Below are 13,963 nucleotides of genomic sequence, written 5' to 3' on the forward strand. Positions count from 1 at the left end.
ATCTCGCTTTATTGGCCGAGGGAGCCGGCGTACAGCTTCCGGGGCATGTGGCCAGCATGACTAAGCCGCTTCTGGCGAACCAGAGCAGCGCAAGGAAACGCCGTTTACCTTCCCACCGGAGCGGTACCTATTTATCTACTTGCACTTCGACAAACTGCTATGTTAGCAGGAGCAGGGACCGAGCAACGGGAGCTCATCCCGTCTCGGGGATCCGAACCACCGACTTTCTGATCGGTAGTTTAACCCACAGCGCCATCCGTGTCTCCCCAACAGTGAATTAGGATTGGATTTATCCTGCACCATGAGGGCAAATCAGAACAAATATGCATTAAAGAGTGTTTCTGGGGAGGCAGCTGCAAAGGCCTGTTGGCACAAAATTTTGCAAAACCACAAGGACTGGAAACTTCCGGCAGGAGTAAATGAAGCAAATTACAGTACTCACCTCTGCATGAAGGAAAAGGCTGCTTCCCATAGATCGAAAGACATAAACTAAACGCCACTTAATCTCACCTCCCCTTTTCATCTCACGTATATCGGTACTCTAGTATAAAGTTATTGTTCTTTTGCTGGGTCGGCCCCTTCCTAACCTCACTTCTGTCTTCGTAACAATCGCCTTCCCTTCTTCTTCCAGTTCTTCTCTCGTGTGAGGACTAAGGATACAACTTTTGCTTCTATTCCAGGGATGAATCCGTTGCTCTGGTATCTGTCCTGCTACTTGTAGTAAACCAGAGCAGTCAGCTTGTCTCGGGACTTCGCTCCCATCAACAGATGCACTCTGGATAGGCTTTTATGGTCCAGAAGCTATGGCCAGAGATCACAGGCTGTGGCAGAAGTTGACTTGAGGGAGAGGCTGGCAGCATGGAAGGAGAAAGTCAAGCAAAGAGAAGCAGACAGGTGTGGAGAGGTACAGAGAGGCAGGCAGGCAGGCAGAAAGATGGATGATAGATGTGGAATGTGAAGAAAGGAAATACTATGTTGCCAGGAAAGAGTCCAAGGATTATAGACTATAATGAATTAAATGTTGATGTGTTTACTTGTGACAGAAAAAAGAGGTGAGTGAAAGGAGCTGAATGCAGTTAGAAGTTAGATGGGAGGAAGCGTCCACTCTTTGTGTGTGTGTTTGTGGTGGGAAAGGGGGAGAGTAAGATCAGGAGAATGGAAATAGATACGAATATAGACTGTCAGAAAGGTTGGAAAGATCACTGTAGAGCCTCAAAGATTAAATAAAAGGGAGAGGCTGGATCTTCCCTCTCCCCGCAGCTTGTCTACTTCACCCCAGCATCGTTGCTATTCTGGCTGAGAATTGCACCCCAACTACAAGTACCTAGAGACCTCCCACAGCATAAGCGTACATCTTGCAGGGCATTGGAGGGGAATGGAGCTGGCTTTATGGGATCTTACTGAAGAAGGGGCTGTTGTTGCTGCGCCTCCAGAATCTAATGGACAATGCAAGGCAGTTTCCTGCACATCACGGAGCCTCAGGGAATCAAACTTCAAGCTGAACAATTAGAGGCAGGCTCCCTATTAGGACATGCAGTCCCAAACTGCTATAATTGTGCCCAAGTTGTGGAACTTGTGTTGCAAGTTCAGCAAAGTTATTAACTGTAAGTTTATTGATTCTTCATTTGGACCCTTTACGTTCTTCTTCTTTGATGCTGCTTTTTGGTTTGGCGACTATTGGTGGCAATCCAGCCAGATGGGCGGGGTAGAAATAAAATAAATAAAATAAATAAATTATTATTATTATTATTATTATTATTATTATTATTATTATTATTATTGTTTTCTGTTATTTTTAATGCTTGTTTTCATAGTTCATAAGGTGCTTTGAGCTGCTGCTTTTGGGAAGGGGGAAGGGGATCTGATTTGCGGCACCCCATGTTGGTAGTGTAGATTTTGGCGATTTTCATTTTTTTTAAGATTTGGCAAAAAAAGGGGCAGTGTTGAAATACGGCAACCCTACTTAAGCTACAGCGCCCAGCATTATTTGGGGAAGCCAGGGCTGTGTAAAGTGGTATTAAAGGTAAAGGGGCCCCTGACTGTTAGGTCCAGTCACGGACGACTCTGGGGTTGTGACGCTCATCGGGCTTTATTGGCCAAGGGAGCCGGTGTACAGCTTCCAGATCATGTGGCCAGCATAACTAAGCCACTTCTGGCGAACCAGAGCAGGGCACGGAAACACCGTTTACCCTCCCTCCGGAGCAGGACCTATTTATCTACTTGCACTTTGACGTGCTTTCGAACTGCTAGGTTGGCAGGAACAGGGACAGAGGAATGGGAGCTCACCCCATCATGGGGATTCTAACCATCAACCTTCTGATCTGCAAGCCGTAGACTCTGTTGTATAGACCACAGTGCCATCTGCTGTGGTATTATAGTGGTTTAAATGTATGGTGTGTGAAATATACTCAGAGTCGTATGGGAATTTCATGCTCTTTATTTAGCTCATAGTAGCAATGAATGAAATATGTGTATATATACATTATTTACACAATGGGCCCTGCGTGATTGGCTAATTCTGGGCTGCTTCTGTAGGCCAATCAGGTTGCGGATTCAACTCCTCCAGAAGCCTGATTGGCTGTGCCTGCAGGCTTTGCTTAATTCTGACCCCCCCCCCTTAAACTTTGCTGAGAGAAGGGCGTGAGAGAGCTGGGTGTTTTACCTCATAGAGCGCTTTGCTTTCCTCCCTCCCAGGATCCCCCACCCCCATTTACCGCTGCATTTCCCTTCCTCCTGAGTTAAATTTCTACGCTTTACTCCCCTCCCCCCTTATTTTATTTTTACATTTGTTTGGCGTTTGGTTACCGAGCCTTTTGGCGTCCGCCATCTTTTGCCTCCCCTACCTCCCAGCCTTTACTCTCGCGTGGGACAAAACATGGGTTCTTTTCCCTTTCCCTTGTGCTAGCTGTATCGCAACAGCGGCAGAAGCTTTAAATCTATAAGGAAGATGAAATATACTCGGAGTCGAGTGTGAATTTCATGCTCTTTTTTCAGCTCATAGTAGCAATGAATGAAATTTTCCCCCAAAACGTCTAGCTATATATACATTATTTACACAATGGGCCCTGCGTGATTGGCTAATTCCGGGCTGCTCCTGTAGGCCAATCAGGTTGCGGATTCACTTCTCCCAGGAGCCTGATTGGCTGCTCCTGCAGGCCAATCAGGTCGTTGATTCACTTTCACCTGGATCTGGATTGGGTGGCTCCTGTGGACCAATCTGACTGCTGCATTTTGGATCCTATTGTTCTAGGATTCAGCTCAGTACATAACAGAAGAGGAGTGTGTAGGCGGTGGGTGTATAACAAGGGCTGTTGCTTCCTCCCTCCTCCCAAGGCCTAATTAACCTTTCCTTCATTGAAACAAAAAGAAAAAATTCCTTCCAGTAGCACCTTAGAGACCAACTAAACTAGCTATTGGTACGAGCTTTTGTGTGCATGCACACTTCTTCAGATACACTGAAACAAAAGACACCAGACCCTTATATATAGTGAGAGGGTGGGGAGGGGTATTACTCAGAAGGGTGGTGGGAATGGGTGATCGGCTGATAGGTGTAGTAAACCTGCTGACGACTGTTAACGACTTCAATGGTCTTACAGGAAAAAGCAAGGGGTGAGATGGCTAAAAATAGCTTTGTCATGTATAATGAGACAAGAATCCAATGTCTCTATTCAGACCAGGTTTCTCCATGGTTTTAAGTTTGGTAATAAGTTGCAATTCAACTTCTCTTTCCAGTCTATTTCTGAAATTCTTTTGTAATAAGACAGCTACTGCTGGTGAGCTTCTGGAAGAAAAACAAGTCCATCTCCTATGGTGGCTGTGTGGCTGAGTTGTACATCTCCCTTGCTCTGGGCTCCACAGAATGTGTTCTTTTGCCTGTCATGGCCTATGACCGATATGCTGCCGTCTGCCATCTGCTGCGTTACACCACCATTATGAGCCACTCTGTATGTTTCAAAATGGCTGCCTTTGCCTGGCTTTGTGGCTTCAGTAATTCACTAGTGCAGACAGTGTTGACTGTTCAGCTTCCACAGTGTGGACATAACCGAATAGGCACCAGCCTTAATCAAATTGGCTTGTGTTGACACCACATTCAATGAGACTGAGCTCCTTTCTTCCAGTGCGGTTTATCTTCTGTTACCACTGAGTGTCATTATAACCTCTTACAGCTACATAACAGCTGCTGTGTTAAGGGTCCACTTAGCCAAATGCAGGCAGAAGGCCTTCAGCACCTGTGCTTCCCACTTGATTGTGGTGTCGTTCTTTTATGGGTCAGCCATTTGCAGTTACGTCCAGCCTCCATCCAGCTATTCCAGGGAGCATGGCAAGATGATGTCGCTCTTTTATACATCTGGCACCACTACGCTCAATCCACTGATCTACACTCTGAGCAACAAAGATCTTATGTACTGAAGTTCTCACGCTGGGCCAGCAGTGGGATACTGTAGATAGTTTTCACTCAGGTCCGCATATGCAAATAAGGATAGTTCAGTGATTGGATAGTTACAGAAAGTTGTTACTGTTGCTTTGTAGTTGAGCTCTATATAAGCAGGTTGGCTGAACCCTTCAGCCCAGTTCTGTTCTGGCCTGTGAATAAGCAAGAGCTGTTTGAAGAATCGCTGTGTCGTCTGATATGTTTACCCACAACTTAAGAAAAGACATGCACAAAGCTCTTGGAAGAATAATGAGGAAATCAACAACTTGAGTCAAATGGCTGCCCACTTTTTTAAAAAAAAGTTTTTTATTTATACTTTTCAAATTGATACATTTCATTAATTTTACAATGCATTTAACATTTCAAAATTTGACTTCCTTCCCCCTCTTTCTGCGGTTCCTTAAATTTTTTCATTTCTGCATTTCCAAATTCACTTAATTTGCTCATTTAATTATCTACTGTGAATATATAGTCTTATAAAACTGCAGATTATTACAATAATCCTGCTAATGTTTTTATCTGTTTACAATTTGTCTGTAATTATTAAATAAACCATTTCCATTCTTTTATAAAGTTTGTTATCTTGATTTCTTATTTTTCCAGTAAGTTTCGCCATTTCTGCATATTCCATAAGTTATGCAATCACAATGACTATTTTCTACATCCTCTGTCAATACCAGTTTCTAGACATTGTGGGAGGATAGAGTGCTCTTGTACTTGCTAGTTTTCCGCAGGCATCTGTGAGACAACTAGATGGGCCTCTGACCTGATCCAGTAGGCTCTCATGTTCTTGATGTGCTCCTAAATTTTCTCTATATTGAATAGATATTTTTAGAGATTACATTTCTGTTTATTGTCAAGAGGTTTTCACTGCCACAGCACACCAAGGGGTGGGTATTCTCTAATTGCAGGTGGTAGGCCACCTTCTTCCACTTTTGACACTCTAGAATTTGTAAACCAATATTTTAGATTGCAGCATGGTTAAAAACGTTTTCCATTAGGAAATGCTAAACCCCTTTTGGTAGAGTGTTTTTGCTGCTACTCTGGGCTTCTTAAAGGTAAAGGTACCCCTGCCCGTACGGGCCAGTCTTGCCAGACTCTAGGGTTGTGCGCTCATCTCTATAGGCCGGGAGCCAGCGCTGTCTGAAGACACTTCCGGGTCATGTGGCCAGCGTGACAAGCTGCATCTGGTGAGCCAGTGCAGCACATGGAACGCTGTTTACCTTCCCGCTGGTAAGCGGTCCCTATTTATCTACCTGCACCCGGGGGTGCTTTCAAACTGCTAGGTTGGCAGGCGCTGGGACCGAACGACGGGAGCGCACCCCGCCGCGGGGATTTGAACCGCCGACCATGCGATCGGCAAGTCCTAGGCACTGAGGTTTTACCCACAGCGTCACCCGCGTCCCACCCACTGGGCTTCTTACCTGCTCATAAAAAGTTGAATAGTTCTTCCCATTTTTTGAAGTAAAGTTTCGCTCACCTTCAGTGGTATATTTGACATCAGTAAATAGGATTTGTGTATGTTCATCTTTATTACTGAAATCCTAGCCATCCAAAAAGTTTCACATTTCCCCAATTGCTAGATGTTTACTTCTTTCTTTCTTTAATTTATTTGTTATGATTAAACATTACTACATATTCCAAATTAGTGGTGGATTTATACCTGGGCATCCACACCCAGTTGATGTCTTGGAATGTTTCCCCAATGATACTGCAGTATTGGCATCTAGAGGGGTAGAAGAGAAGAGTTTGGATTTGATATCCCGCTTTATCACTACCCTAAGGAGTCTCAAAGCGGCTCACAATCCCCTTTCTCCCCCACAAGAAACACTCTGTGAGGTGAGTGGGGCTGAGAGACTTCAGAAAAGTGTGACTGGCCCAAGGTCACCCAGCAGGTGTATGTGGAGGAGGGGAGACGCGAACCCGGTTCACCAGATAACGAGTCCACCACTCTTAACCACTACACCACACAACAAAAACAGAAAATAAACTGGAAGGTTTACAGTATAAAAAGTTACAAGATTTCAGCAGGAGCTACATGGCGTGCACTGAAATATGACATGCAGCATGTCTACCCCAAATATTTGCAGGTATAAACAGCATTGAAGGTGGGATCACAAAGATAAACAATAACCTGTCTGGATGGCCACTGTGAGAGAAGGATGCTGCGCTGGTCATTGCCATGATCTTCTTATGTCCTTATATATGCAATGTTATGTGCAGTCTTTGAGTGGTGAGAGATTCCAGTGGTTCCTGCCTTTACCCAGACCTCCAGTTGAAGCTCAGCAGAGACTGGTATCTTTAGAATATATGGTTTTATTTACACATATATATAACCTGAGCACAGGATGGAGGAGCTCACAGCACTAACATCCCACTAGATCTTGCTTCCCCATTTAGTTTCCAGAGGAACCCCAAAGTTCAACACACAGAGCAAAACATGTCTCTCTCTCTCCAGTTTACACAACTCAGGGCATTGTTCTTCTATGTACCACACAGGTGAGGTGACAACAGGAACGCAACCCATTTGTTCCTAAGGCACAGAGCAACTTCTTTGGATATGCTAAATCATAGTACTTAGCAAGCCAAGGCCATCACCTTGACAAAGGAACCGGTTTGGCAGGATACTCCTTACCCATTGTACCTCACAGATACATGGCCAAAGGTTTTGGAAGGGACCCAGGTTATCATCCAGACTGATGCTTTCCCCAAATCTCATAACAGTATGTTCATCATTAAAGCACAACTGCCAGACAAAACTCAACCTCCAAGAGCAAGTCCATAAAGAGAGCCAAAACAAACAAACATATCTGCTGAACTTGAAACTCATTGGGCACAATAATAGTTAGAATAATTAGGAATGCTTCTGCAAACGAATAAACAATGCCAGTGATAGTCACCTCTCCTGAGGATGATCACAATTGGCCTCTAGGGCTTCATTACCTCTGTGTAATATGTAGTTCATCCCTAGTTATTCAGCTTGAGTTCTGATTCCCTGGGGCTCTGACACTGAAGCAATGTCCATGCAACTTCCCCTAGCTGGTAGAGATGCCCCTTCCTCCTTCAGTAAGAAGCCCATAAAACCGAGTATCTCCCCTAGCCCCGGCTCTTAAGAAGTAGGCTTAAGCTGTGGGACGTCTCTAGATACATGTAGTTGGGATGCAATGCTGAACCACAATAGCAAAGATGCTGGGCTGAAATAGACAAGCTGATCAGGGCAGGAGTTGGGAGGAGAAGAAATGTCCACCTTCTCCCTTTTCTTTAATCTTTGAGGCTAACTGCTGTAGCTGGACCTATCTTCATCTTTCTCCTGCTCCCTTTTCCCTGATCTTATTGCCTGCCCACTGAATCTCTCTCCTTGCATTATCTAGTCAGCCTTTCTTCCCAAACACCCCATATCTATCTTTATCTATCTATTCACGTGCCTGCCTCTTTCTACCTCTCCACACCTGTCGGCTTCTCCATGCTTGGCTTTCTGTCTATCTTCTGTGAAGCCTCTTCTGCCAAAGCTCTTCACCCCTCGCCTCTGGACGACCAAAGTCTATCCAAGCCAAAACGGAGTCACAGGTGAGAGAGGTTTCTGGGCGCTTTGCCTTTTGTCCTGAGGTTTGTCCTGAGGTTTCCTTCCCTCCTCTTCCGCGTTGTTTGCAGCTTAGCTTAATTCCGATTCCCCCCCCCCCCCAAAAAAAAAAACTTTGCTGAGAGAAGGGCGCGCGAGAGCTGGGTGCTTTACCTCATGGAGCGCTTTGCTCATAGAGCGCTTTTACTTTTGTTCGGCGTTTGGTTACCGAGCCTTTTGGCGTCCGCCATCTTTTGCCTCCGCTACCTCCCAGCCTTTACTCTCGCGTGGGACAAAACGGGTACTTTTCCCTTTCCCTTTTGCTAGCTGTATCGCAACAGCGGCTGAAGCTTTAAATCTATAAGGAAGAGGAGCGTATAGGCGGTGCAGTTGCTTCCTCCCTCCTCCCAAGGCTTAATTAACCTTTCCTTCATTGAAACAAACAAACAAACAAACAAACAAAAAATTCCTTCCAGTAGCACCTTAGAGACTAACAAAGTTAGTTATTGATATGAGCTTTCGTGTGCATGCACACTTCTTCAGATACACTGAAAGAGAAGTCACCAGACCCTTATATATATAGTGAGAGGGTGGGGGTGGGAATGAGTGATTGGCTGATAGGTGTGGTAAACCTATTGACGTCTGTTAACGACTGCAATGGTCTTACAAGAAAAAGCAAGGAGTGAGATGGCTAAAAATAGCTTTATCATGTATAATGAGATAAGAATCCAATGTCTCTATTCAGACCAGGTCTCTCCATGGTTTTAAGTTTGGTAATAAGTTGCAATTCAGCAAATAATAATAATAATAATAATAATAATAATAATAATAATAATAATAATAATAATTTATTTATACCCCACCCATCTGGCTGGGTTTCCCCAGCCACTCTGGGCGGCTTCCAACAAAACACTAAAATACAATAATCTATTAAACATTAAAAGCTTCCCTAAACAGGGCTGCCTTTAGATGCCTTCTAAAAGTTTGGTAGTTATTTTTCTCTTTGACATCAGGTGGGAGGGCATTCCAGAGGACGGGTGCCACTACCGAGAAGGCCCTCTGCCTGGTTCCCTGTAATTTGGCTTCTCGCAGTGAGGGAACCGCCAGAAGGCCCTCGGCGCTGGACCTCAGTGTTCGGGCAGAACGATGGAGGTGGAGATGCTCCTTCAGGTATACTGGACCGAGGCACCAACACTTTGGCACCAACACCAGCACCAACACTTTGAATTGTGCTCGGAAACGTACTGGGAGCCAGTGTAGATCTCTCAAGACCGGTGTTATATGGTCTTGGTGGCCGCTCCCAGTCACCAGTCTAGTTGCCGCATTTTGGATTAGTTGTAGTTTCCGGGTCACCTTCAAAGGTAGCCCCACATAGAGCGCATTGCAGTAGTCCAAGCGAGAGATAACCAGAGCATGTCCCACTCTGGCGAGACAGTCCGTGGGCAGGTAGGGTCTCAGCCTGCGTACCAGATGGAGCTGATAAACAGCTGCCCTGGACACAGAATTGACTTGTGCCTCCATGGACAGCTACGAGTCCAGAATGACTCCCAAGCTGCGCACCTGGTCCTTCAGGGGCACAGTTACCCCATTCAGGACCAGGGAGTCCCCCACACCTGCCCACCTCCTGTCCCCCAAAAACAGTACTTCTGTCTTGTCAGGATTCAACCTCAATCTGTTAGCTGCCATCCATCCTCCAACTGCCTCCAGACACTCACACAGGACCTTCACTGCCTTCACTGGTTCCGATTTGAAAGAGAGGTAGAGCTGGGTATCATCCGCATACTGATGAACACCCAGCCCAAACCCCCTGATGATCTCTCCCAGCGGCTGCATATAGATGTTGAAAAGCATGGGGAGAAGACAGAACCCTGAGGCACCCCACAAGTGAGAGCCCAGGGGTCTGAACACTCATCCCCCACAATCACTTTCTGAACACGGCCCAGGAGGAAGGAGTGGAACCATTGTATAACAGTGCCCCCAGCTCCCAGCCCCTCTAGGCGGTCCAGAAGGATGTTATGGTCGATGGTGTCAAAAGCCGCTGAGAGATCTAGCAGAACTAGGAAACAGCTCTCACCTTTGTCCCTAGCCCGCCAGAGATCATTGACCAGTGCAACCAAGGCAGTTTCAGTCCCATGATGAGGCCTGAATCCCTACTGGAAGGGATCCAAATGGTCCGCTTCTTCCAGGCGTGCCTGGAGTTGTTCAGCAACCACTCGCTCAATCACCTTGCTCAAGAATGGAAGAACTTCTCTTTCCAGTCTATTTCTGAAATTCTTTTCTAATAAGACAGCTACTTTGAGATCTTGTATAGAATGTCCTGGGAGATTGAAGTGTTCTCCTACTGGTTTCTCTGTCTTGTGATTCCTGATATCAGATTTATGTCCATTTATCCTTTGGCATAGGGTTCGTTGGTCTAACTTAGTCGGTCTCTAAGGTGCTACGGGAAGGAATTTTTTTATTTTGTTTTGACCACGGCAGACCAACACAGCTACCTACCTGTAACTTTCCTTCATTGATTCTGTGGGAGCTTTGAACCGGGGCGGGGGGCACCGGGAGCTTTGCTCGTTTTAAACCCCATCTACCCCACTGTCTTCTTTGGCGATCACTCGTAGCCGAGTAAGAGTGTCTTCCATAAACACAGTTTTAACAATGAGTCCATAAGTGACTGTGGAGGCCAATTCTGGACCCACATGTCCTTCCACAGTGGGGACATTGGTTTCCGGGCAGGAGTTTATCACAGTGTAGATTTGCCAAGCATGCCTTCCTCTTAGCATGTTTCTCCCTTGCATCCTGAGTTCGAATGTCTTCAAAGCCCATGACACCTTTGGTAAAGGCTGTTCTCCAACTGGAGCACTCGCAGGCCAGTGTTTCCCAGTTGTCAGTGTTTATAACTGCTAAGTCTCCCCTAATTTATTTTCCTAGCTCAATGACATATTTTAATGATTATTTCATGCTCAGAAAGGCGAGGAGAATGAGGGATAGTTCGAAACCACAGCAGGGGAGAGACCTGATGTGCTCAGGTCCTACATCCTAGCTTCCCTTTGGCACCCTGTTGGCTCTGTAAGAAAACAATGGACCTTTGTCTTGATCCAACCAGGCTCTTTTTATTTTCTTATGAGTCCCCAGACCATAAGCAGGGATGGGTTGAAGGACCTTCCAGAGGAGGCACTTGGGGAAGAATCACAAAAATGGCCTCCCTCCCGCCCTCTGACCTACTAATTCAGGCATCCCCAACCTTCGGCCCTCCAGATGTTTTGGACTACAATTCCCATCATCCCTGACCACTGGTCCTGTTAGCGAGGGATCAAGGGAGTTGTAGGCCAAAACATCTGGAGGGCTGCAGGTTGGGGATACCTACACTAATTCCTTCTGACAGCGGATGGATACTGCTAATTACCACCCTTTCTGTACAGATAAAGATAAAGGGACCTCCGACCGTTAGGTCCAGTTGCGGACAACTCTGGGGTTGCAGCACTCATCTCGCTCTATTGGCCGAGGGAGCCGGCGTACAGCTTCCAGGTCATGAGGCCAGAATGACTAAACCAGAGCAGCACACGGAAACCTTCCCGCCGGAGCGGTACCTATTTATCTACTTGTACTTCGTGCTTTCGAACTGCTAGGTTGGCAGGAGCAGGGACCAAGCAACGGGAGCTCACCCCGTCGTGGGGATTCGAACTGTCGACCTTCTGATTGGCAAGTCCTAGGCTCTGTGGTTTAACCCACAGCGCCACCCGCATCCCTTTCCATTTCTTAACCATCTGCTATTCATAGAATCATAGAATCATAGAGTTGGAAGAGACCACAAAGGCCATCGAGTCCAATCCCCTGCCAAGCAGGAAACACCATCAGATCACTCCTGACATATGGTTGTCAAGCCTCTGCTTAAAGACCTCCAAAGAAGGAGACGCCACCACACTCCTTGGCAGCAAATTCCACTGTCGAACAGCTCTTACTATCTCGAACAGCTCTTACTATTCATCATTCTTCTTTGACTGTATAGGCAATGTACAGGAAATCATTGTGGGAAGAAGGTAATCAGACTTATGAAGGAGAATTCATCTTACTGGGAGTGGCTGACCGCCCACGCTTGGAGATGCTGCTCTTTGCCATTATCCTGATCTGCTACGTGATGACCCTGTTGGGAAACACGACCATCATTGTGGTGTCGTGGCTGGACCCCCATCTCCACACCCCCATGTATTTCTTCCTCAGCAACCTCTCCTTCCTTGACCTCTGTTACACAACCAGCGTCGGACCACGAATGCTGGTGAGCTTCTGGAAGAAAAACAAGTCCATCTCCTATGATGGCTGTGTGGCTGAGTTGTACATCTCCCTTGCTCTGGGCTCTACAGAATGTGTTCTTTTGCCTGTCATGGCCTATGACCGATATGCTGCCGTCTGCCATCCGCTGCGCTACACCACCATTATGAGCCGCTCTGTATGTTTCAAAATGGCTGCCTTTGCCTGGCTTTGTGGCTTCAGTAATTCACTAGTGCAGACAGTGTTGACTGTTCAGCTTCCACGGTGTGGACATAACCAAATAGACACTTTTTTCTGTGAGGTGCCAGCCTTAATCAAATTGGCCTGTGTTGACACCACGCTCAATGAGGCTGAGCTCCTTTCTTCCAGTGTGGTTTATCTTCTGTTACCACTGAGTGTCATTATAACCTCTTACAGCTACATAACAGCTGCTGTGTTAAGGATCCGCTCAGCCAAAGGCAGGCAGAAGGCCTTCAGCACCTGTGCTTCCCACTTGATTGTGGTGTCGCTCTTTTACGGGTCAGCCATTTGCACTTACGTCCAGCCTCCATCCAGCTACTCCTTGGAGAATGGCAAGATGATGTCGCTCTTTTATACATTTGGTACCACTACCCTCAATCCACTGATCTACACTCTGAGGAACAAAGAGGTGCACAAAGCTCTTGGAAGACTAATGAGGAAATCAACAACTTGAGTCGAATGGCTGCCAACTTTTTTAAAAAAGGTTTTTTATTTATACTTTTCAAATTGATACATTTGATTAATTTTACAATCCATTTAACATTTCAAAATTTGACTTCCTTCCCCCTCTTTCTGGGGTTCCTTAATTTTTTTCATTTCTGCATATCCAAATTCATTTAATTGCTCATTTACTTATCCACTATGAATATATAGTCTTATAAAACTGCAGATTATTACAATACAGTGGTGCCTCGCAAGACGAAATTAATTCGTTCCGCGAGTTTTTTCGTCTTGTGAATTTTTCATCTTGCGAAGCACAGTTTCCCATAGGAAATGCATTGACGGTTTCCCATAGGAATGCATTGACGGAAGGTGCAAGACGTTTTCGTCTTGCAAAGCAAGCCCATAGGAAAATTCGTCTTGCGAAGCAACTCAAAAAACAAAAAAACTCTTGCGAGTTTTTCGTCTTGCGAGGTACCACTGTAATCCTGCTAATGTTTTTATCTGTTTACAAGTTGTCTGTAATTATTCAATAAACCATTTCCATTCTTTTATAAAAAGTTTGTTATCTTGATTTCTTAATTTTCCTGTAAATTTCTGCATATTTCATAAGTTTTTGTGTCCATTCTTCCTTTACTTGGACTTCTACTTCTTTCCATTTTGGCGCAAGTAACATTCTTGCTGCTGTAGTAGCATACATAAATTAATTTATATACAATTTTGGTAGTTGTGTCCCTATAATTCCCAAAATAATTTTTTATAAAAAAATTTTTGTAAATGTTATTTTGAACATAATTTTCAATTCATTATATATCATTTTCCAGTAAGCTTTAACCTTACTACAAGACCACCACATATGATAAAAAGAACCTTCTTTCTCCTTATGTTTCCAACATTTGTTAGATTTAGATTTTGCCAATTTTCTTGGTGTTAGATACCAATGATATATCATTTCCATATAATTTTCTCTTAAACCATAACACGCTGTAGATTTTACATTCAAATTCCACAATTGTTCCCATGCTTCCATA

The 13,963-nt window shown here is 45.1% G+C and overlaps 1 protein-coding gene and 1 pseudogene across 2 annotated transcripts; both read left to right on the top strand.

Moving 5' to 3' along the window:
* Positions 1-972: 972 nt before the first annotated feature.
* LOC310672855 (olfactory receptor 2G6-like) lies at positions 973-4,410 on the top strand (annotated as a pseudogene). Its single transcript has 2 exons — positions 973-1,052; positions 3,761-4,410. The product of its transcript is annotated as an olfactory receptor 2G6-like (transcript).
* Positions 4,411-11,994: 7,584 nt separating this feature from the next.
* On the top strand, positions 11,995-12,945 carry LOC310672856 (olfactory receptor 2G6-like; the record flags this gene model as incomplete). Its single annotated transcript, XM_083430511.1, has 1 exon — positions 11,995-12,945. One exon carries the CDS (start codon positions 11,995-11,997, stop codon positions 12,943-12,945), a length of 951 nt encoding a protein of 316 aa, XP_083286637.1.
* Positions 12,946-13,963: the final 1,018 nt, after the last annotated feature.

This window comes from Podarcis tiliguerta (assembly GCF_965153285.1).
Source record: "Podarcis tiliguerta genome assembly, chromosome: 2".
Classification (NCBI taxonomy): domain Eukaryota; kingdom Metazoa; phylum Chordata; class Lepidosauria; order Squamata; family Lacertidae; genus Podarcis; species Podarcis tiliguerta.